The sequence below is a fragment of the Lycium barbarum genome, chromosome 12, assembly GCF_019175385.1.
Source record: "Lycium barbarum isolate Lr01 chromosome 12, ASM1917538v2, whole genome shotgun sequence".
In the NCBI taxonomy this organism is placed as follows: Eukaryota; Viridiplantae; Streptophyta; class Magnoliopsida; order Solanales; family Solanaceae; genus Lycium; species Lycium barbarum.
Genome location: NC_083348.1, coordinates 76,702,723 through 76,727,704, shown reverse-complemented (window position 1 = coordinate 76,727,704; position 24,982 = coordinate 76,702,723). Strand labels below are relative to the sequence as shown.

Here is a 24,982-nt window from a genome sequence, read left to right as displayed (position 1 = left end):
TTGAATAATAGGTTTCATGAAGGGAATCCTGAATACCACCAACACCAAAGTTGAGCTCATGGCTGTCCTTCAAGGCCTTAGAGTAGCAGACGAAAGGAAACTGATGCCTCTTCTAATAGATGCTGATTCAACAGAAGTGATCCAAATGCTAGAAAATGGGAACTTACTTTATGACTCTATTATAATGGAGTGCAGGTAGTTGATAGAAAAACTAGGAGCCCCAGTGATCAAGCACATTTACCGGGAGCAAAATAGAGTTGCGGATCTTATGGCAAAAGAAGGGGCACGATTAAAGCTTTTTGGAAGAATCAACATTTTGGTAGTTCCTCCCGTATTTGCAGCAGAAGCTGTTTAGGCAAACATTTTAGGAACTACATTTCAAAGAAATATTTCGGCTTGTAATATTATTAGTAACAACAACAACAGCCTTGAGCTGAATGGGACTCGTGCCCTAGACTGATTTGTTGTATTTTGTTATGTATTAATATAATATCTGGAATTACCAAAAAAAAAGTTATAATAACTTTTAGTTAATTCAAAATTCTATTCTCTTTATCTTTGTCTGCAAATATTAAGTTACTCACATCAAAAACTTTTTTCATGATAAAAAGGAAATCACCTTTATTACTTGGAAATTTTATTAAATGATTTACTCGTCTATGATACAGGGTACTTATCCAGTCATTTTAAAGGGAAGATTAAACCAAAAAAGAAGGGAATATTATAGACCATTAACCATTCACATCAAAAGATTGTGATTGAAATTAGGGAAAAGGGTCCAAAATGCCCCTCTACTTTCGAAAAAGAGCTAAAAAAATCATCTGAACTTATTTTGGGTCAAAAATATCCCTCTCATCCTTAAAGTTTTCAAATATACCCTTGTCTTGACGGAAATTATCCCCCCAAATAACCCGAAATCCTTTTTTAAACCTGCTCCATCAGTTAAACCCGACCCAACTAAATAATAACCCATAAGATCCCCTTATTCCCCCAATATGTAGGTATGAAGTTGTAGGGAATAAGGAGATCTTATGGGTTATTATTTAGTTAGGTCGGGTTTAAATGATGGAGTGGGTTTAAAAAATGATTTCGGGTTATTTCGGGGGATGATTTCCGTCAAGACAGGGGTATATTTGAAAACTTTAAGGACGAGAGGGGTATTTTTTACCCAAAATAAGTTCGGAGGATATTTTTAACTTTTTTTTCCAAAGTAGAGGGGTATTTTTGACCCTTTTCCCTTGAAATCAAATACATACTATACTTAGATACTTGAAACTAGAATTTTCAAATAAAAAGAATCAAAAGTACTATAGAATTTACGTTAGTCTTAGCGGAATCGAGTCGATTCTTCACGAGCTTATACCTATTAGTTGGGAATATATTTTTGCCATTAAGTACGTTTGCCTTAAGTCTTGGTAACATGCATATGAAAAAAATAAAAAATAAAATGGTGGGTTAAACATAATAGACATCAGCTCTTGGAATAAGGTAGCTATTAGCAAGTTACTGTGGAATATTTGCCAGAAAAAGGACAAACTGTGGATCAAATGGCCCCACTGCTACTATGGAAACAGAAGGAACATATTTGAGGACATACCAAAACAGGCATCATGGATCATGCAGAAAATATTGAAGGCTAGTAAACATGTGACTGCAGCAGGCTATACAATGCAAGAACTCCTACAAATGACTAAGTTCCCTACAAAGCAGTTCTATCAAAGAATCAGAGGTGTCTTTCCAAAAGTTGGGTGGAGGAAATTAGTATGTAATAATGTGGGACTTCCCAGATGGGTATTCAGTGTTAGATTGGCTGCACATACACGAGATAGACTACACAAGTGGGGAATCACAAATGCTACAGCTTGTCCTCTATGTGAACAGATGGATGAATCCCACTCTCATCTATTTTTTGAATGTGGATACTCTAGTCAACTATGGCAGAAAATTTTGTGTTGGCAAGGAATACAAAGGACAGTTTGAACTGGGAAGCAGAACTTGCATTAGCTACTCATCATACCAAAGGAAAGACTGCTAGAGAAGAAGTTTATAGGATGATTAATGCTGCTGCTTTGGACCATATTTGGAAGGAACGAAACTTGAGATGCTTTCAAAACAAGAAACAGCCGGTGGATAATTTGGTAAGGAAGATTATTCAATAAATACACTTCACGGGGAACATGAAACCAACAGTTGCTCAATGGCTAACCAGACTCAACTTCTATCCTGTTTAGTTGCCTGGCAGAGGAGGAAAGTAAGTAGAATGTATGGTGCACTATTTTGTAATAGTTTAGTATAGTTTACGAGTATGGTAGTATGGCTGAAGTATTGGGGCAAATGTCTAATACTCAGTTTGATCATTGTTATGTACTGTCCATCAAATTTTGGTGATTGAATCTTTTATTTACCAAAAAAAAATAAAAAATCGTAGAGTTGTTCTAATTTTAAGTGTTTTAATTTTAGGATAGTAACAATATCCAAATGACAAGTTGGTCAATGAGTTATGGTGATGGAATTCCTATACCTAAAACAATTCAAAATCTAAATGTAAGATCCTCATTCTTCTCTTATCCTTTGTTGGTATCGAAGAGAGGTACCAAAAATACTTCTTGATTATGTAGTATCTTTTCCCACCAGGTTCTGGAACCTCCTTTCCCCAGTGAAGTAATATTCAATTCACTTGTATTGAATGTCTTTCTTCAAACCAAATGACGACTAAACTAATGACAACAACCGTGTCTCAATCTCAAACAAGTTGTGGTCGACTATATAAATCCTTACTGACCAACCAAACTTGTCAAAAATGTAAAACTTGAGGGCTCATTAAAAAAGAGATATGATCAGATCATGGCAATAACATTAGACCTTCTTTATATGAAACTATAGCAGAAAAAGAAAGGAGACATTTCTAACAAAATAAGAACTTATTTAAGGAAATTAAGACTATCCATTGCGCAACTAACATATCCATTGGGCGACTCAACTGGAGATCTCTCCCCTCCTTATGCTAATATTCTAAAGAATTAGGCTGCGGTGTAAACCCCAACTAAACTAAAAGAATGAGAGATCCCAAAATTTACAGTTTCCTCTGGATCACTTGACTCAAGGTTGCAAATGCTACTCTCCACTCTGGGCTTGTCGATCCACTGCTCAAGATCTTGTGCAATATTCTCAGTTCTTCAGGATCTGCTTTACTCAAGAGCCTTCTAAGTACTAATTGTAGCTTAGAATTGGCCTGCTGCTCCTCCGCAGCCAACATGATTCCCGAACACTGCCCTTTTTCCACCACAGCAGCAGATCTTGTCATGAGAGACTGTAGCTGCTCCAAAACGTCAACGGTCTTCCAAGAACCTGCAGGCCTATTGGCACTTGCACACCCGTCCTTGAGTTTTAGCTTGTTGTTCCAGTACTCCAAGCATTGACGGTTTGTATCAAGGGCTTCAATGGACTGTATACACCAGAGTTAGCACAATTTAGGAATAAATCACTTGTAAGCAAGTTGATAAAAGACGGCAAAAGTTTAGTACTTATTGAAAGCGTCGGAAATAAGAAATCTGATCCTACTAGTAAGAAATTGTTTATAAGCAAAGGCCCAAATTGATATATGGTACCACCATTTTAGACTCTAGGTTTTAGAAGGGATTCCTCTCAACATGAAAGAACTGATCCTAGGTTTCAAACAAGAAGTGTGCGTAAGAATCTAAAACTAAAGTGGATAACAATAAGGTGAGTTCAACTATAAATTCTTTCCTTGTTTACTCTAAAACCACATGTCAAATTATTCGCTGATCAACTAACCCCAGTTAATTACAAACTTGAATGAGCAATATCATGCACATAGCCAAATAATATGGGCATACCTGAGCTATCTCTAGGGAGAGTAACCCAAACATCTCGAGCCCATTGATACTTTCCACGTCAGGTTGCAATGGTGCCAGATCTTTATAGACTCTTTGCGAGACCATTTCCCAGCATTCCTGCGCTGATGAACACACAAAACTCGTGTCTGGACACTTTTCCAAGCTAACCTGAAATCAGACAGACCAAGTAGACACTAATTAGAGTCCAGCAAATTGATAGAAACTAGAATTCACGACATTCCATAAGAAAGAATCAGTGGCAGCGGATTAGCAAATTATTTACTCCTGTTTCAAAGAATTAAAAACATGGAATGCTCAAAAAAAAAAATCTGGGTGTATTCCTAGCCTTTGTTCAACTTTCTGTTTTGCAGGCAGATGGGGTGGTGGCTTGGGGTTTGTTGCAATCAAAATCCATATTGGCAAACATACTGTGTCTTTAAACAGCTTGAAAATTTTCTAATTAGGTAGAAGGAAACTACGTCGAACTTGGACATCTTCAAATGCATATCAACATTGACTAGTTTACTTTTCTTTATCTTCATTTGAAGGCCAATAACAAAAAAAGTTAAAATGCAGAAGGCAAGGAGACAGCCTAAATAAAAATTTAATATAAAGCAGCACAATTGCACAAAGCTCGTGAATAAAAGGTCCAAAGGTTCTTTTGTTATGAGCTCATAAAACTGAAAAATTGTTAACGGAAAAACTTAGCGATGGTGATTGGTGGAATAAATTTAGGAGGCGAAGTGCTAGATCCTTAGCTGCTAAAACAAAGTAAATGTGCCGCTACAAAGGAAATAATGAGAATTTTTCTATACAAACGCCACTATGCCATAATAATGAGAAATAACTCACATATTTCCTTCCCAAGTACAACTATTCAAAGAGAATAAAAATGCAGTAATCCTCATTATCCAAAATTTTCTCAACTTACATATTTCATTAGGCAGAGTTTATGAATAGGATCTTACCTTGAACAGAGGTCCAAGGAGCCCACCGTCTAGAATCTCACATATACAGCTACTAAATATGACGGGATTGAGCACATCAAAGAACTTAACACGGCTCCTAAATCCTGTTAAAGAGCATCAATGTTGAAATATATAATGAGGGAATTGAAATTCGAAGAGAATGTTACACCAAATGCCAACTTTTTCTTAGTATGAAAATAATATTTAACAAACCTCTGGGGAATATGGCCTGCTTATTGCACCAAAGCTTTCCCGAGGCAATTGACCCCAAATTTAGAGGGTCGACATGGTAGCCAAGCTTTTGTTCAGAAATTCTGCTGCTCCGGGAATCCTTTTCAGAGTTAAGTGTTCCATTTTGTCGAACACTAAGAGAACACATGGAAAGATCAACACCGAATAACTTACTGCCACTACTGTGATTCGAAGCATAAGAGGTGGTCGCATCATCAGAGCATGAATGGAGATTTTTTTCTGTTGGTAACTTTATACCATGATTTGTCTCTAGTATAGCAAGGGATGTGGAGGTCCCATCTTTTTCTCCATGCTCACTATGCAACGAGCTGCACTGCTTCTTTGCATTATGATTTCCCTCTCTCAACGAACCTGATAAGCCTTCATTTTTTATTGAGGGATCCATTTCTGATCCATCTCTCTCTGAATCCAGCTTCACCAAGTTATGCTGCCTCCAATTTAAAGAACGAAAACCAGAATCCTTGGAAGACCATAGCTTAATTGCATCCAATCTCCCCTCCAATGCTTGTACCAATGTGTTCAATTGATCCAAGTTATAACGGACAACAACAGTCTTGTTCTCTGGTTCACAGGAACACATAAGATTTGCATGTTTAAGGCATGAAAACTGTTCTGGGGAACACTTGCAACAAACTGCAGAGAGGTGTAAGTCATAATAGCAGGAAAAGCATTCCTGCTCATCTTTCAGGCCGAAATCTTTATCCATAGTTTGAAGTCTTACAAGAGGTAAAAGACGCTCCAGTCTTTCCTCCTCCACCTCAATTCTTCTCTGTAAGTAGGAAAAAAGACAGATTACTAACAAAAGATGTGCTTTTTTTACACTTCTAAGTATATGAATCGTTGTGATATTGCATTTTCATACTTCCTTTAAGAACTTAATTCTATGATCAGAAATCAATGTGTAACAGAAATGCTGACATGTGTGGTTACTTGAAGGGGTGTGTCCAAAATTACCAAAAATCTCCAATGAAGTGATTGAAGTTAGTCGTATTCTACTTGTTAAAAAAAAAAAAAAAAACACTAAAAAAACAGTTACCACTGTTCTACCTCTACTTTCTTAGCCTATGTTTTTGTTGGTAAATCATAAAAGTGCAGGTGAATTCTATATTTCAACTCAAATACAATTTCACATGTACCGGACAATGGAAAGTTTCAAAAATTTTGTTCGGCAGACAATGTGAAGTCAAATGAAAACTAAAAGTACATCTAGGGGAGTTTATACCACATACTTAGACCCGCGGAACCTTACGAGACCTAAGTGAGATTATCCCTTATATGTGAAGATACCTAATATGAGGTCAAAGCACAAAGACAGATGAATTCAAATCCACACCCATATAAATTTACCTTAATGGCTTTAGTGAGCATCCCATCCTTCCCGCAGAAACTTTTCCATCTCAAGTTTCTACTGTTAAGATACTTAACAGCAGAGAGCTCCCACAGTGCCTGGATAGCTTCAATAGCTGCACCTATAAGCAACTTATCATGGGAAAGCGAAGTTTTACGGCGTTGCTCACTGTAGAGCTCCACTGCAGTTAGTCCATGCTCTAACCAATCTACAGGGGCTAGATTAACAGCCTCTGCGCAGTTGAACCCACAGTTAAATCCAGAATGATAGGCTCTTGGGAATGTGAGCACAAACTCCCCAGGGTTCTGAACTGCGCGGTACACCGGTACACCCTCTGACTTCAAAACTGAAGGAGACAATTGCGTCACCTGAAACAAAGAATAATAAGTTTGATACGAGCATGAGCCCTAATTGATTTTTTTTTTCAAATACAATTAGGACAACTAGCGCTTGATGAAGATTTAATATGGATACTTACTAGTTGGTGAAGCAAATCAGGTTGTTCCTCAAAGAGATCTGGCAAATGCTTTCTCATTGCAGCCTCGAGGGCTGAAGCATGACTTCCTGGCACTCCATACCAGATCTTCGGCTCACCCCAATGCATGTAATTCAGAGAATAAAGATGGTGGTCCTCAACATGCTTTTAGGAATCAGATAAAAAGAACAAGTATTTAGCGAATACAAAGCAAATAAATTGATCTAATAATAATAAAGGAAACAGAGAAAAGAAAGAGAAAGGAAGGGGCAAAAAAGAAAGACGGACCTATGAAACAAGATGTTCCCTAATAGAACTGCCATCAATAACAGTAAATACTTGGAGAAAAAGGATCAATACTATTCAAATTCATAAATGCACGGACTTTGCTATCTTTGATGAGTTCAATTGCTCAGCTATATAACAAGATTAAGTTGAATGCTTAAACGAAAAAGTTTTCATGACATACCCAACAAAATGATGAGAAGCACATTCCAATATACAGCCACGGGACCAGAACTCCAGAGATATTGCACTCCTCAAAGCACAATACAGAACATGGGAGGCGTGGTAAGTTGTTTAAGTTCCAACCAGAAGTCGCATATTGATCTAAAGGACTAGCTTTCGGGAATCCACTGCCAAATACTCCAGTTTCCAGATCAGCTCCATAATACACCTATTCAGGCCAAAAATTTAATCTTATCCAACTAATATATATCTCAAAAGACAAAGTAAATATCAAACTCTATTCCCTTACCTCAACTTCATCCGTTGGCTTCTCAATGATGCGCCAATACTCACCTTCAATTTCTTCAATGGAGGGTTTCCAAACCTCGTCCTGTTTAGATTCCTCTTCAGTATCCTTCTTCATCCCAAAATATAACTCTTTAAACTCTCTGGCAAATGTCTGAAATTCCTCAAATGTGAAGTCAGACCCTGACTGAAACCCAAACTTGTCATCGCTGCTGTCTGAATGAGTATTTGATTCAGAACCTAGAGATCTGCTGGGTTGTCTCCTTGTTGATCCCGTCTTTCTTTTTCTCTTCCTGGTTTTTTTCTTTTTCATGGGCTCCCTATTCTGAAGTAAATCAACTTGCTGGATTCGAGTCGAGAACTTAGCATATTCCCACACATTCTTCTCTCTAAGTGGGCAGGGTGGACTCCAAGATGCAGGTGGTACGATCCTGCATATGCCATATCGCTGTGCATTGTGCCGAATGCTTGAAATATAACCAAGTGGATCTTTGAACTCCTATCATTTAACCACACGATGAGCTTAATCACCGGCTTTAAGCGCACAAAAAAGGAATATAATGACGATGATTACCTCATCATTTGGATAGTACACAGGAGCTTCCTGTAAGTTGGGCCTACATGCTCCATCAGGATTCCATCTTGCTGATACCTGTTCCACAACAAGAAAGAATTACTTATGTAAAGAGAGAAAGAGGGAGATACGAGTGCCATGATAAGGTCAAATAGATTATTCAAACCCTATGCATTAGACAGCAAAGGGATCATGCTTAATAAAATAAAAGTTAGAAATTAAACTAAAAAGATAATTATCCAAGTGCATGATCAACATCCACCAGATGCCAAGAAACGAGAACACATGCATGAATATGCTTCCTACGACATCAAATGTGGAGAATGGGCACATTTTTAGACAGAGTATATGAGTAATCATATTTCTGCAAGCCACGCAATGATGAATACCAAAATTAAAAGGACTTGTAGATGTGTCCTTTTTACCTTCCGGCTACGAGGGCTTCCTGAACTCTCAATGTTATTATCACCTTTTGTAGCCTGTCTAGAAGGATGTTCCTGCAAGGGAAGGTAGCAGAAAATTTGAATCAGACGAATGAATTCAGTCTTGAAATGAGTTTTACTTCAGATCGTGTCTGATTTCTATTTAAGAAATCTTCTTTTAGTCAAACAGCATTTATAAATAAATTGTTCAAGATTTCTTTAGCTATGTCTTGAAGCCTGTAAGATCTTGCCAGTAACGGAATACGGCATAAAGCTACGTAGGACGAGTGCAAAAGAACGATAATGGATATACCAGTGTACATTTTATCAGTCAGACACCCAGCCTAAAATATTGAGTTTTTAGCCAAACTTGTCCCTAATCTATGGGAGTAGGTTTATTTTTGTTACAACCCTGACCATCTTTAGTCCCTTAAGTTTGCTAAATTAAAGGACTTCTGGTCCAACTAACAAAATGGACTTAAAAACTAACGGTGACTACCAAAAGACACTACTAAAAACACGGCAAAAACCAACCAAAAAAATCGACCGAAAAACCGACCGACTCGGTCCGTTTGATCCCATTTTTTTTTAAATAAAGCTAACCGAGCTCGGTCGTTTAAATATTTTGCGAAAAGTTTAATAAAACCGACCAGGCTCGGTCGGTTTTGTTTAAAAATAAAAATAAAATATTTCAAAAACCAACCAAGCTCGGTCGATTTTTGGTCGAAACTCCGGTCAAATCGACTGAGCTCGGTCGGTTTATCAAAAAAAAAAAAAGGGCCGAACTCAGTCGGTTTTATCCAAAAAAAATTGGGATCAGACCGACCGAGTCATCCATCCCTTTTTTATCCAATGTGGGACTCTTCAACATCCCCATTAGTTCAAGATGGGATCCTGACGAAGCGTGTAGAGGCCCATCGAAATGTCCATTTCTTTTTTCTTTTTCTTTTTTTTTCCTTTTCTGTTTCTTTACAAATCACTCAATCACAAAAGTGCGGATCTAAACTGAGCATATAAGGTAAAGGCCACATAACATATCCAAGAACAAGATCGCTATGGGAAAGAAAATAACACTTCAAAATAATCAAAATGCACAAACAAGTTATAAATGAAAAGCCGAGCTTCAAACCTTCATGTTTCTTTTTTCAGATTGCGCCCTGGAGCACAAGTACCCCTAATTTTATGCCTGAAGGATAGTATATAACCTTCACCTTGTCAGAGATCTTAAAAATGATCGATGCTTATTGAACTGGTGGGCTCTCTCTTCAATATATAGGCCTCGCGGTGAAGATAAATCCGCCGTTTCTGGACTGCAGAAATCTGTATTGATGATACAGATAAAAATGTTCAACTGCCAACGAATTGAAACAACGAAGTTAGAAAGAATGAAAGGCAAATTTGTATAAATGACCATTTGCTGAGTATCTTCCAAAGATTACCGCTGACTTAAATAGACAGGTAGTGGAACAGAAAACAACTCTATTCAATGCATGCAGCACTAATTTCCCTAGGTAATTCAAGATCCTGAAAATTTCTCAAAATGCAAAATGGTTTTCCGGGAATAAGCCTGGCCGTGCAGGTAGCGTGCATTGGTCGTGTGCCACACGGGCCTTCCCTGTGCGTTCCCTTTATATCAATGTGTTGACCAAGTTTTTCTAAATTTAATGGTGATCTTCCCCAATATGCCTAGGCACCGATTAAATCAGAGTTCTGTTGCATTAAAACATTTAACTCTCACCCAGTCAGGATTATTGAGGCTAGAATCCATTCACTCAATTAAATTGCACTTAGGACAGAGAAGCAAAACCGTTGCATTAACTCTCACCTAATCGGGATTGTTGAGGCTAGAATCCCTACACTCAATTAAATTCTTCAGAGGACACAACATGCATCAAAGTCAATCTTTGCAACCCCCACCCCCCGGGCCATTCAAAGGAAGAACGGCCGTGCAGGTAGCTTGGATTGGCATGTGCCACGCGGGCCTTCCCTGTATGTTCCCTTTATATCAATGTGTTGACCAAGTTTTTCAAATTTTAATGGTGACCTTCCTAAATATGCCTAGGCACCGATTAAATCAGAGTTTGCACTAATTTAATAGCCAATAAAGGCTTTCATTTATCTATCAACATTTTGAGGCAGGAATTGTTAAAAAAAGATAACTGGAGATAATTCCAAAATTAAAGAGACTAAAGCTACATTTGTACTTGGATTAACAACATACCTCGTTCCAAAAGTTGGCACGAACGAGGTTAGATTTCCGAATACGTTCCGAGCATGTTTATAGCCTAATTTAGTCTCAGAAAAGGAAGACGATTTCGATACACTAAAAAAACAGTCTATTTTCATCAAATACAGTTATATCCAACAAAGGGTCTGCAATTTTCGAGCTCTGCTGTCCAGCGATCCAATGGAAACACGGACTTACAGAACGGAAATTCTAAGCCTTATCAACACCATTAATGCGTTTAGAAGTGAATTCCAAATCCTCCGAATCTTTAGTGCTAACCTTATGCAGTTTAGCTACAATAATTAGTGATTACAGCTCCTGCCGAATCAGATTAATGAATTAATTCTTACTAAGCTAATCCCGATCTCTCACCGCCCTCGGGTTCCTAAGGAAGGCACCTAGGATAGAAAACCAAAACCGTCGCATTAAAACGATCAACTCTCACCTAATCGGGATTGTAGAGGCTAGACTCCATACGCCCAATTAAATTGCAATTAGGATAGCGAAGCAACAACATTGCATTAAAACGTTTAACTCTCACCTAATCGGGATTGTTGAGGCCAGAATCCATACACTCAATTAAATTCGTCAGAGGACACGACATGCATCAAAGTCAGTTTTCGCATATGAAGCAAAAAATAGCTAAATGGAAGCCATGCTCATGATATCTACAGTTGTTCAAAGCAAAAATATCCACCCCCGCCCTCACCCCCCCCAAAAAAAAAAAAAAAAACTTTTCTGTGGATATCAGGAAAAGGTATATTGTAAATATTACAATGCAATATAAACTGGACACAATTAGACAATGGCAAATTCAATACAAAAGATTCAAGCTTTTTTACCTCCAAGATCATGGAGAAATTGAGTTAACTGAAACTGTGATCACTGACTTAATACCATTCAACCCTAAATTTACCACACCTGCAGAGATAACCATATCAGTCAAAATCCATTATAACAACAGAATTCTTGAATATATTATATGCATGAAAACCTCAACAGCAAAAAACTGAAAACTAAAACCAGAGAAATATATGTAACAGAAAACCCCAAAAAGAAAAATAAATAAATAAATAAAAACAAAGAAGCAATTGTATACCAAATTTAACCTTCTCTTTATTCAATGATTCACGTAAGCAAATTCTTGTACCATTACAATACTGACAGAATCAGAACAAACTATTCTGACCTCAAATTTCACCAAATTATATTCTAAAAATAGAAAAATGATCAATCTTTTTACTTTGTTTTAATAAGGAGATAAAATCAATGGGTAAAAATCAAATCTTGGAAGACTTGGTAAATTTAAGAAAGAGTTAAAAACTTACCCAAAAAAGAATAAGAATATGAAAGAACTGTCAAATTAAATTATATTAAAAAATATTTGTAGTTTCATTGACAAGAATAACGAATTGTGAATAAAAACAAGAAATCCCCAAAAAGAAAGCAAAGATTTCTTTTTTTAATTTTTTTATCCTATATATATATAAATATATATTATTTCTTCATGGGTTTCAGGTTTTTCCACTAACCATACTACGTGATGTACATTACACAACAAGAAAGCCCCAGCCTTAAGAAAAGAATAACAAAATAAAAAAGAATTACCTCTAATATAACAGCTCCTTAATTCCTTGACTGGAGTTAATATTGAGTACTGATTTTAATCAACTAAAAACAAGGATTATTATAATAAATATCAATTATGCTTCAATTTGGAATGGATTAAGAAATAAAAATACTTTTTTTTATTAGGAAAATAAACTTTATTGTTACTTACATGAAAAACAATGATGGGTTACTGTAATTTTATATATATATATATATTATTCTCTATGTCTCAATTTATGTGACACTATTTGACTTGACACGGAGTTTAAAAAAGAAAGGAAGAATGTTGAATTTTGTAGTTCAAAATAAATTTTAGATAAATGTGTAAATGTAAATCATTTCATAAAGTTAAATTGTTTCTAAATATACAAATGCGACATTCTTTTTTGAAATACACTAAAAAAAAGTGTGTCACATAAATTAGGACACAGAGAGTAACTATATTATCAGTTCAAAAAGTATACGAGGTTATTTTATTTTAGTTGATAAAACAAGATTAAGAGTTGAGGGATTTTAGAAAGAAAAAAAAATAAGAAAAGGCTTTTTAAAAAAGATAATTTATTAAAAAAATGAGAAAATATACTAAAATAGGATAAGGACTGCAAACACGAGGAAGTTGGATCTTGAGAGAGACTATTGAAAACGTGTTTTTGTTTGTCAGTCAGAAAGAGAGAGAGATATTGTGTGTTGAGAGGTAAATGGCTAAATTTGAGAGCATTACTCCACTTTAATTTTACTTTTCAAGAGTAATTTCCTAATTTAGATATTCCAATAGACTGTTTCCTCAAACTTTTTAAAAAGTAGTACTCCACAATCTTAATGTAAAAAAAGAAACACTTAATTTAAAGAATAAAGATGTTTGTTTTTATGAAAAAAGGTGTTTTTAAATGGTAACAATTGCTGTTTTTTCAGCTTTTGTGGATAAGCTGAAAATTTTGACTTTTTCCAGGAGCAATTACTTTTGATATTTTTAGGATAAGATTATTTATATCATAATAAATTTAAATGTACAAAAATAAAATTAATAGTAAAATCCTTTTCAGTAATTTGATACTAGCAGTTTTTTTTTTTTTTTTTTGAAAAAAAATATCGAACACAACCTGTTATACTCTCAAAATATTTTGTTCACAAAACACTTTTAATAAATAAGTAATTCTCAAATAAGTTGATTTGAACAACTTAGCGAATAGTTGACCACATTTGCTGATTTATTTTGACAATAATACAAGTATGATAAATGACCTTTTTGCTGCAAGACTAATGTCATTTGACCGTGACAATCCCCTTTTAATAGATTTCATTATGTTTTGATAGTCAAGCTTGATAAAGTTGTCAAAATGACCATTATGAATTAGTTTGATAGTCAAATCTCATATAGTAGTGAGTACTTTTTTATAAAAATTCATAAGAAAATCAAAACATTAATTTTGGACAGAGAAGGTATAAATTCTGTATAGTTTTAAGCTATATGTTAATCTTAAAAGTTGGAGTATCTTTTTTACTCCTAAACTGTTGTAAAATATTTATCCAAATAATAACTTCTAAACATTAGGTTTTGAAAAGGGATCACGATAGATTATAAAGATAGATATGATCCCTCCATCTATAATTAGAGGTTTCAGATTGAAGCTCCAAATATTTAAAACAAAAATGATAAGAAACACATCCTCATTTAATGGGGCTTACGCGGTATTAATGGTAAACTCTTGAAAGCTGTGAACTGTACTACTGTGACCTTGGTGCCTAAGGTAACTGTCCCTACCTATGTCAAAGATTTTAGGCCGATTGTATGTTGCACCACACTCTACAAATTAATTGCCATGATTCTAACTGCCAAGCTCAAGACAGTAATGGACTTCATTGTGGGTCCTTCACAACCTGCTTTTATTGAAGGGAGAAATACCTTAGATAATGTCATTGTAGCTCATGAACTGATCAAAGGCTATAATAACAAGGGAGTGTCACCTAGGTGCATAATTAAGGTGGATATCAGAAAAGCATATGATTCTGTTGAGTGGCCTTTTTTAAAAATGGTTTTGTTGGAGTTTGGGATTCCATATAAGTTAGTTGAGTTGATAATGCGTTGTGTGAGCACTGTCAATTACTCACTGCTGCTGAATGGAGGACTTACACCTAGTTTCCAAGCCAAGAAGGGGCTGAGGCAAGGGGACCCTCCCCTTACCTTTTTGTCTTGACTATGGAGTACTTGAATAGATCACTTAAGATGATGAGGATGCAGCCTGATTTTAATTTCCATCCCAGATGTGAAAAACTAGACTTAATACATATATGTTTTGCTGATGATTTACTGTTATGTTTTAGAGCTGATAGCCATTATATACAAATGATGCTACAATGTTTTGAGCATTTTTCAGAAATCTCAAGGCTCAAAGCAAATATGGAGAAAAGTTGTTTGTATATTGCTAGAGTTACACCTGACTTTATTTCTGATTTGATAGATAAGTTTCACTTCACTGTGGGGGAGATACCTTTCAAATATTTGGGTGTACCATTATCTTCTAGAAAGTTGATTATTGGTCAGTGTATGCCACTAGTGGAAAAGATTGCTGCTAGAGTCAAGTGTTGGAAATCTAGATTTCTCTCATATGGGAGCAGATTGCAGCTCATCAAGAGTGTCCTATTTGAAATGCAAACATATTGGGCATAAGTGTTCCTCCTACCTAAGAAGGTTCATGCACCGGTGACTAGCATATGTAGAAGTTTTTTATGGTCTGGTTCTAAAGAAAATTCCAGGAAAGCTTTAGTTTCTTGGGAAACATTGTGTAAGCCCAAATCAGCTGGAGGGTTAAACATACTTGACTTTTACACCTGGAACAAAGCTGCTATTAGTAAGTTACTCTGGGCAGTAGCCATGAAGAAAGATAAGTTTTGGGTTCTTTGGATACATAGTTACTATATCAAGGGTAAAAGAATGGAGGACATGGTTATTCCAAAACAATCCAGTTGGATAGTCAGGAAGATACTTGCTGCTAGAGGATGGTTCTCTACAGGTGCAGTCTCTGTCATACATGCACTACAGCTCCACATAAAAGAGGGGAAGTACAGTATAAAAACTGCTTATGGGATGATGCTTCCTTAGTACCCAAAGGTGAACTGGAAATCCTTAGTGCTAGTTCAAGGCCCTATACCTAGGCACCAATTTATTATATGGTTAGAATTGCACCAAAGGCTCTCAACAGTTGATAGATTGAGCAAATGGGGCATACAAGTGCAAACAGACTGTGTTTTATGTGAAAATGCAGTGATTGAATCTCAGGAACACCTATTCTTTGATCGTGGATATTCTCAGCACATATGTGCAGCTCTTTTACAGTGGGTGGGACTGAACAGACGTATTGGCCATTGGCATAATGAAGTAGAATGGTTGGAGAAGAAGGTAAGGAGCAAAAGACCATGGAATGCTACACTTGTTTTCCTATTTGCAGCAACAGTTTATCAAGTTTAGATGGAGAGAAACAATCGCAGGTTCAAAAAGCAGAAGAAGACATCCGAGGCTCTAATTAGAGATATTGCTCTGCAGCTACATATTGTGGGGCAAAAGCATGTTAAATGGGCAACCTGTTTGCATAGATTAAGTAGATTTCCAAGAGTGTAAGACCAAACCTGAACTTATAACAGGCTGGTCACTATAGAGTTTTTGATATTGTTAACAGGCTGGTCACTATAGAATTTTTGATATTGTTATTGTTGGTTATTTTTTAGAATCCTAGCGGAGTCCAAAGCTAATTGTACATATTTGCTACTGGTTGAATAAAATATTTCCATTTGACAAAAAAAAATGGGGATTTTAATGCAATTACTGAATATGGGGAAAGAAAAGTTAGAGAAGTTGAAACATATGTACTTTCAATATGGATCCAAACGAAGCGAGAACCACTAAAGTGAAGGGTAAAATAGTCATAAGTGTACAAATGCTGATGCATGAAAGAGAATATTTCCTCCGGATGAAAAAGAGTGTCCACTTAACTATTTGCACACCCCTTAAAAAAATACTTATTAGCTCTTACACAAAAATAGATAATTTAACTAAATTACTCTTAATTAAATAGGTATTAAAATTTGATCACTTATTACTTAATAAGAATAAATTTAAAAAATAAAATTAATTTTTTCTTAATAAATTTAATTATTTTTTTTTAATTTAATAAATGCACACTCTTTTTGAATAAAAAAATAAAATTATATAAGTGTTAGTAATCGAAGTGAATCCACGTACGCACACATGATAAGTGCACACTCTTTTTAAATAAAAAAATAAAGTTATATAAGTGTTAGTAATGGAAGTGAACCCACGTACGCACACAGTTTGTGACAAGAATTAAACCAATGAGGCGGTACCTGTGGGGCGTATTAAAGTACTATTCCAAGTGGGTCCATTTTGGAATTTGGTTCCGAAAACGTGGCACGTTTAAGTCCCATTTTAAGTGCAAGAGCTAGTACTTTTTCCTTTCTTTGTTTGCTTTTTTTTTTTTTTTTTTCTTTCTAGAACTAAAATTATACAGTTGGTCAATTTAAAGTACCATATTGCTGATATGACGTCGAAATTTATAAAGTGTAATTGTACCATGCTGCTGATATGACGGCGTCACAGCAAACTTGCCAGTTTTTAATTACAATAATAATAATAATAATTAGTATTAATAATACTACTAATCATTTAAAATTTGAATCAACAAAATTTAACACAACGTTGTTTTTTCAAAGGAAAAGAAATTAGGCTGAATTCAATCCAAATTAGATGCACCATTTCATTAGTGGCTTGATTGTATTTTCATTTCTAGTCGTTGAATGCTTGAATAATGATATTTTATACTTAAGGAGAGTCATTTGACCTCGTACAAGTCTCTCGAGATGTTTTGAATCTTTCGATAAATTCATTTTTAAGATGTCGTAGGCTCAACGTCATAGACAACAATTAAAGCAATAGCCCAAACCTCTCTTGACATTTAATGATCTATGCACGTTCATATATGACTCATTCTGACGGCACATAATCGTCACATAAGTTGGCAATTTTGTTAATAATATTAATCAAATACAAATTGATACTCTGTCAATTTTTTTCTTCACAAAACACTTTTAATAAAAAAGTAATTCTCAAAATAAGTTGATTTCGGCAACTTGGCCAAATAGTTGAACTCATTTGTTGGTAATGCTTTGTATAAACGATTTATTTTGATAATAATACAAGTATTAGATAAATGATATTTTTGTTGCAAAGACTAATGTCATTTGACTGAAAAAGGGACATAAATTGTCCCTTAACTATGAAAGTAGGTTCAAAATAGTCTCTTAACTATGCACTTAACGGTTTTGGTCCTTTAAGTTTGCCACAAGTTAACAAAATTGGTCCTTTAACTATGAGGGTTGGTTAAAAATAGTTCCTTAAGTATGAACTTAACAGTTTTGAACCTTTAAGTTCGCCAAAAGTTAACACTTTTAGTCTCCGATAAAATACTCATCGAATTCTGTTTGTTAGATTTGACGAGAACCATAAAAAAAAATAGCGAGAAATCACATTTAGAAGCACACATTATTAAAGAAACGATCAAATACCTCGGGAAAAAATCGACGGACGTCAGTCAGTTATAGGGAAAACCGAGAAAAAATTTACAGACTTGATAATGTCAGAAAATAGTATCTCGGAACATAAAGACCGACAGACACTATCGATTAAAACCAAGGGAGTCCTTCGGCTAAGTAAAATACACTCGACTCGTTTTTACTGAAAACCCGGTATAAAAATAAATACTTCCATTGTAGTGATTCTTTTTTTTTTTTTAAATCCGCACGTTTTTCCTCGAAAATAACCGTCGGACATTCGTTGGTTTTCATAAAAAAATTTAAAAAGAAAATTAAAAAATAGTGTCCCTCAATTTTATCCATCGTTTTTTTCGCTTGTTTTTAGTAGTGACAACTTTTGTAGTTTCTACTATTTCTAATTTATTTCTTAAGTCTGTTGTATTTTACTTAGCTGATGGACTCCCTCGGTTTTAATCAACAGAGTCTGTCGGTCTTTGTGTTTCGAAACACTATTTTCTGACATTATCAAGTCTGTTGGTTTTTTCCTTTGTTTTTCCCTATAATGGACTAACAGACGTCGGTTTTGTCCAGAGATATTTATTTTTTTCTTTAGTGATGCGTACCTCTAAATGTGAGTTCTCGCTAATTTTTTTTCCTTTTTTTTTTAATAGTTCTCGTCAAATTCAATAAACAGAGTTTGATGAATATTTTGTCGGAGACTAAAAGAGTTAAGTTTTGGCGAACTTAAAGGGCCATAACTATTAAGCACATACTTAAGGGACTATTTTTAACCAACCATTTTTGTTAACTTGTGCCAAACTTAAACGACCAAAACTATTAAGTGCATAGTTAAGAGACTATTTTGAACCTACTCTCATAGTTAAAGGACCATTTATATCGTTTTCTCTCATTTGACCTGACAATTTCTTGTTAATAGATTTCATTATCTTTTGATGGTCAAGCTTGATAAAGTTGTCAAAATGACTATTATGAATTATTTTCATAGTCAAATCTCATATAGTCTTTTTTTTTTCATAAGAAAATCAAAACATTTTAATTTTGGACAGAACAGACATAAATTCTATATAGTTTTAAGCTATATGTTAATCTTAAAAGTTGGAGTAATTTTTTTTTACTTTTAAATTGTTGTAAAATATTTTATGCAAATAATAACTTCTAAACATTTAAGTTTTGAGAAGGCATCACGATAGATTGTAGTGGAAAGGCATAACGATAGGTTGTAGTGGAAGAATATGATCTCTTCACCTTTAGTCAGGTTTTCAGATTCGAGCTCCGAACTAGAAAAAATTCGAATAAAAAGCATATTTCCATTTAATGGGTCTTACGCGATATTAATAAAAATTAATAGGGGTTATAATTAGGGGTGTTCATGGTTCGGTTTGAGTCAGTTATTGATTAAAACCATAACCAAACCAATTTAGTCGGTTTTTAAATGTCTAAAACCATAACCAAACCAAATAAAATAATAACCATCGGTTTGGTTATTGTCGGTTTGATTCGGTTTGGTTGGATTTTTCGGTTTATGACTAACAGCCATGAGACTTATCAGTAAAACATCAAAAAGTTGAAAAAGACATGTCTTTTTTTTTGTTTAAGCGATAACTTTTATTTATCGTTTAAGGTGGAACATACATCATAGAAATATTTTCACTATCAGTGATAGTGTCATAGTCAAGTTACCCAAAGTTGCTAAACTATTACATATAGAGCTAAAAACTGATTAAGTAATGGTTGCACCATTTTTGTCATCTTAATACACATACCTGGAAATAAAGTAGAGCATAAGAGCTTTTAGTTGTTGTTACAAACATACATATTAATTAAACATAAAGACTACCTAAAAGTAAAATGAAAATATATGAAATAAAAAAACTTTGTGTAATGATCCCAAACTTTGGGGCAACACTTGCATTTTGTCCTTCTCTCATTTTATTAAAAACACTTTGTGTAATGATTCCAAACTTCAGATGTTTTTCTATCATTATCTCCAGGGCTAGGGTCTCGACTACAAAGAGTTGTTCTTTTCTGCCTTTTAGGAGGATTACCCACGAAAGAAGTATTAGGGCATTACCATGTGCTTGAGTTGCAGCAAATGCTGATGTTACTGAAGTATCTTCTATAGAAACCTCCAAATCTACAACCTCTGTCCGTTTCATATGAAAAATATTAGAAGTTTAGGACCCATTCAGACAAGAAAAAAGAAAGGTATAAATTCGGGAAAAAAAAAAAGAAACAACCTAAAATTCAATGGCTGACAAAGAAAGGCTAAAAATTTAAGTTAATGACATTAGACTCTAACGTGAGCTTCTGTTAGTAGGTTTACACTTAACACTTAAAGAGTTAAAAGACTTAAAGACATGGGTTTGGACATATTCTTAAAAACATGGGCCTTAAACAATCGTGTGAAATAAGTAGACCAAAAATCAAATTAATGATTGAAATGTATAAAATATTTATAATTATTTATGAAAAACTAATATTATACATATAAATAATTATAAAATTTATGTATATAGTTTATCGGTTTGGTTCGGTTATTTATTCGGTTATTTTTTAATATAACCATAACCAAACCAAATGTCGATTTTTTTATTCGATTTGATTAAAATTTCGATTTGGTTTTGATTTTAACCAAAACCGTGAACGACCCTAGTTATAATGCGGATACAAACTATGGCCGGAAGAAGGTTAGAGAAGTCAAAACATATGAACTTCCAATATGGACCCCAAACGAAGCAAGAGCCACTAAAGTGAAGGGTAAAATATTCATAAGGGTACAAATGCTAATGCATGTAAGAGAATAGTACAATAGTATAAGTTTAGAATTGGAAGTAGTGGAGGGGTGTACATGAGCCGGATTAGTTCAGATTTTTTAAATAACAAATTAAACCATTTGTGTCGGGGTTTTTAAATCTATAAACCAAACCAATAAAAATCGAGTTTTCAATATCTATTTTTCTCGAGTTTCTCGGATTTTTCATTTTATTTAATGAAAAACACCATACAACAACATTTGCTTGATAATTTGCAAACAAATAAGATATACACTTTAATATATAAGGCTAAAGATTTGGGGAAAATACGAAAATGGATTTTACATGCTCAGTAAGTTACAGGTCTAACGAATCCCTTGTTAGTTACAGGACCCGTTAAACTTCCCTCTCAAACTACTTTCTTTAGATACAAAATATTCATATCAAAACATTTTTTAAATCATTCAGGTCATTTGGATTAATATAATATCATTCAATATAATAAACTTGAAGCAAAAGTGCTTGTCATGATAAATATATTTCAAGTTACGGTAAATTCATTTTAGTAACTATCTTTACATCTTAAATAAAGTGTGAAACATCTCAGGTGACAGTACAAACATTTACAGTAAGGGCAATGCTTCTTAAGAAGCGTTTTAGTACATAACATCAACATAATTAAAAGACTATTTCAATATCATATAATGTAAAGCTTCAATATCATATAATTTAAAGGAATTATGGCACATGCAATATTTCAAACGTACGATAAATTATTTCCTATGTAAATTCAAAGTCGACGCATATAAGTAAAATCATGTAAGTTGTAGAAACAAAATTGCGGCAAGTGATGAGTCAATGTCCTATACAATTTTTGCAGTTCCCATGCTTGAACGATTGAATTTATCCATTTTGTTATAGAGGCGAGCACCAAAACAATTGGGAAAGAGAGTAATTTCCACTGCTGCAACAGTGGCCAAACTTCACCCCAATCAGAGGCGGATCCAGAATTTTAAGGTTGTGGGTTCCCAAAAAAATAAATTACAACAACAACAACAACAATATACCCAGTGTAATGTCAAAAAAATCAAAAGCAGATTAACAAAGGAAATGAGGGACAAACCAAAAGAGAAAAGAGAAAAACGTGGGTTTGAATTACTGGTGTGCTTGCGTTTTGCTGGAAAAAAAAGAAAAAAAAAAGAAAAAAAAAAAGCAAAATTGAACTTAAAAAATGAGTCTAGCAGGAATAGATCCCGCGCACTGCTAGACGATTAGAGCCCCAGGTTTCCCCTCTTTGCCGTTAAACCATACAATTATTTAATTATAGATTCCGAACTGAAAATACTTATACTTTACTATATTTTTCAGTATAATAATAGGACCTACGTTAGCGGATGTGGGTTCCCGAGAACCCACACCTGCTACTGTAGATCCGTCCCTGACCCCAATGGCAGCAAACAACGCCATTTTCATCTTTGTAGCAGCGAGCAGCAAGTTTCATATGGGAACGGGACACGTGTTTTTCCCTTTTTTGGCTCACTACTTCTCGTATCTAAGATGCAGGCAGAACAATTAAAATGTTAAAATAGCCATATTTTTACTCTCAAAAGTGTTCATAATACCACGCGATTAAGGAATAGAGCTGCAGAAATATTCCTAAAACTTTTTAAGATTCCAGGAACATGGCATCAGCTTCAGAAGGAATGAAAAAAACCTTTGAAAGATTTGATTCCTTATTAGATTTTCGTCTCTTCATTCATATCCCGGTAAGTTACTTCCTTGTCATGCCTATGAAAATGTTCGGGACATGAATGTAAAAATACATAAATTATGAAAAAAGTTAAGAATTTTTTTATAAATTACATTCTAAAAAATATTTTTATGTATAAAATAATTTAAAAATAGTAAACATATAATCGGGTCGGTTTGGGTTCGGTTTAACTTTTTTTAGTTAAAACCAAACCAACCTTATAATGTCGGCTTTTTTTTTTTTCAACATCAAACCCAACCACTATGGTTCGATTTGGTGCGATTTAGGGCCTGTTTGGAAAGCCACCTGGTAATTGGAATTGGTGTAATCACTAGGGTAGTAATTACATAGCCTAGTAATTACACAGTAGTGTAATTACAACGACCTGTTTGTTTATCATAACGTAATTACAGTGTAATTACAAGCGTGCTGTTTGGTTGCACAAGTGTAATTACATAGTCAGTTTAATTTAAAAATAAAATTTAATTATAAAAAATTTAAAATTAATATTTAAAAAATATTGCCTTTATAAATGTTATTAAATATATTTAATAACACATTGTTTCTTGAAAATATATTAATTAATAATCATATATTTGTAACTAATATTGTAACAAAAATAATTGATATATATTTTTCAAATTAATATTTAATTTTAATTAATTATAAAACTTAAAAGAAGGCTTTTTTTGTGAGAACGTCATGGATTGGATGTTTGACAAAAAAATAATATTAATAAATATAATGCCATAACATTATTCAAATGTTTGACACAAAAAATCCATCAAATGTAAGTGAAAAATAAAAAACATGCAACGTGAAAGTAAATAATTTAAAATTGAAAATATAACCTAAATTCAAAATCCAAAAGAAAAAGTTCAACATAATACTCTTATATCAAATTCCAACATTACATAAGTAAATTCCAACGTAACTTAAGTAAATAATTCAAAAGAAAGGAAAAATATAAGTCTATAATCCATTCACAATGAAATTCTACTTTAATAACGTCACCCGTTATATGTCAAGTTTGTTAATAACTCATTCTTTCCAATATTAAGAGGTGTAGTTTCAAATATTAGAATAATAACACGGTTATGCTAAATGAATAAAATAAAAAAATAAAAAAAATACGAGCAATTACATGGAATCACAAAAAGCAAAGGTTGGGAATGAAAAGAAAGAAAATGAAAAATAAATAATATAAAAAGAAAAATATATTTTAAAAAATAAAAATAATAAAAAAGTAAAAATAAAAAAGAAATAAAAATAATAGAAATAAAAAAATATTAAAAATCAAAAAAATTAAAATAATAGAAATAAAATAAATTAAAAATAAAAATAAATTAAAGTAAAAAAATAAACAAACTAAAAAGTAACCTTATAATTACAGGGTGTAATTACACTCAATTCTCAGCCCTCCTTGAGAATTGGAGAGTGTAATTACACCCTGTCAATTACACCTAATTCTCACCTAACTGTGTAATTACTTGGTCAAACAAACAGGCCAAACTGTGTAATTACACTCAATTCCAATTACCTGGGTGGCTTTCCAAACATGCCCTTAATGATTTGTTTTGTACAGCCCTAAATTTGGAAGTTATGCACACGGAGTAACCAATGGTTCGGTAACCCTAGGGCCCAAAAAATACTATTCTAAGTGGGCCCACTATGGAATTTGGTTCTGATGACGTGGCACGTTTAAGTCCCACATTAAGTGCAAGAGCTAGTACTCTTTCCTTTTTTTTTTTTTTTTTTTGGGCTAGAACTAAAATTTAGTTGGTCAATTTAAATTACCATTTTGCTGATATGACGTCAAAAATTTATCAAGTGTAACATGCTTCTTATATGACCGCGTCACAACAACTTGCCACTATTTAATTACAATTAATTAATATTAATAGTACTGCTTATCATTTTAAAATTTGGATCAACAAATGTAACGAAAAAAATGATTTTTCAAAGGAAAGAAATTAGTACAGGATTCAATCAAATTAGATGCACCGTTTCACCAGTGATTTGATTGTATTTCATTTCTAGTTGTTCAATACTTGAATAATGGTATTTTGTACTTATGGAGCATCATTTGACCTTAAACGATTTTCTCGAAATTTTTCGAATCTTTCGATAAGTATATTTTTAAAGTGCCGTAGGCTCAACATCATAGACGACAAGTAAAGCAATGGCCCAAACCTCTCGTGACATTTAATGGTCTATACAAGTTCATTCATGACTCATTCGATGACACATAATCTTCAGATAATTTCTGGAGTGCAAGCAAGATAGCAACATTTTTTTACGTTCGAATTGTCATAAAAATTTCTCCTAGGAATTTCCCTTTTAATGACGATACGTAATTTTTGAGTAATTTGATAGTATAAGAACTTCTTTATGGTGTCTATACATCTCAATTAAAGTACTACCATA

At 33.9% G+C, this 24,982-nt stretch overlaps 2 protein-coding genes across 11 annotated transcripts; one reads left to right on the top strand and one right to left on the bottom strand.

The window, feature by feature from the left end:
- Positions 1–2,845: 2,845 nt before the first annotated feature.
- On the bottom strand, positions 2,846–12,661 carry LOC132622339 (lysine-specific demethylase JMJ18). Of its 10 annotated transcripts, none has more exons than XM_060336936.1 (13): positions 12,485–12,661; positions 11,719–11,797; positions 9,779–10,000; positions 8,653–8,724; positions 8,228–8,305; positions 7,658–8,152; positions 7,370–7,576; positions 6,904–7,065; positions 6,425–6,793; positions 5,039–5,846; positions 4,826–4,929; positions 3,858–4,025; positions 2,846–3,445 (listed from the first exon to the last, which is right to left on the bottom strand). In XM_060336936.1, exons 3-13 carry the CDS (start codon positions 9,782–9,784, stop codon positions 3,074–3,076), a joined length of 2,841 nt encoding a protein of 946 aa, XP_060192919.1. In that variant the 5' UTR covers positions 9,785–10,000; positions 11,719–11,797; positions 12,485–12,661; the 3' UTR covers positions 2,846–3,073. The 10 variants fall into 10 exon arrangements, with proteins under 10 accessions (XP_060192919.1, XP_060192925.1, XP_060192921.1 ...); XM_060336942.1 differs by having other exon boundaries at positions 9,779–9,969; XM_060336938.1 differs by lacking the exon at positions 12,485–12,661 and adding an exon at positions 12,409–12,427.
- A 1,676-nt stretch (positions 12,662–14,337) lies between these two features.
- Positions 14,338–15,953, top strand: LOC132624469 (uncharacterized). The gene is made up of 4 exons (XM_060339246.1): positions 14,338–14,648; positions 14,810–15,067; positions 15,242–15,498; positions 15,751–15,953. The coding sequence occupies exons 1-4, from the start codon at positions 14,338–14,340 to the stop codon at positions 15,951–15,953; spliced, it is 1,029 nt and encodes a 342-aa protein (XP_060195229.1).
- The last annotated feature ends 9,029 nt before the right edge of the window (positions 15,954–24,982 follow it).

What these genes read in the sequence shown, in the direction of transcription:
- LOC132624469 (XM_060339246.1), top strand. Translation starts at nt 14,338, where the DNA reads ATGGACTTCATTGTGGGTCCTTCACAACCTGCTTTTATTGAAGGGAGA. An exon ending in AAGATTGCTGCTAGAGTCAA is followed by an intron (nt 15,068 to 15,241) that starts GTGTTGGAAATC and finishes AGAAAATTCCAG; the next exon opens with GAAAGCTTTAGTTTCTTGGG. An exon ending in TAGAGGATGGTTCTCTACAG is followed by an intron (nt 15,499 to 15,750) that starts GTGCAGTCTCTG and finishes GTGAAAATGCAG; the next exon opens with TGATTGAATCTCAGGAACAC.
- LOC132622339 (XM_060336936.1), bottom strand. An exon ending in CTGATTTGCTTCACCAACTA is followed by an intron (nt 6,794 to 6,903) that starts GTAAGTATCCAT and finishes TCTTTGTTTCAG; the next exon opens with GTGACGCAATTGTCTCCTTC. An exon ending in TCCTTGGACCTCTGTTCAAG is followed by an intron (nt 4,026 to 4,825) that starts GTAAGATCCTAT and finishes GTCTGATTTCAG; the next exon opens with GTTAGCTTGGAAAAGTGTCC.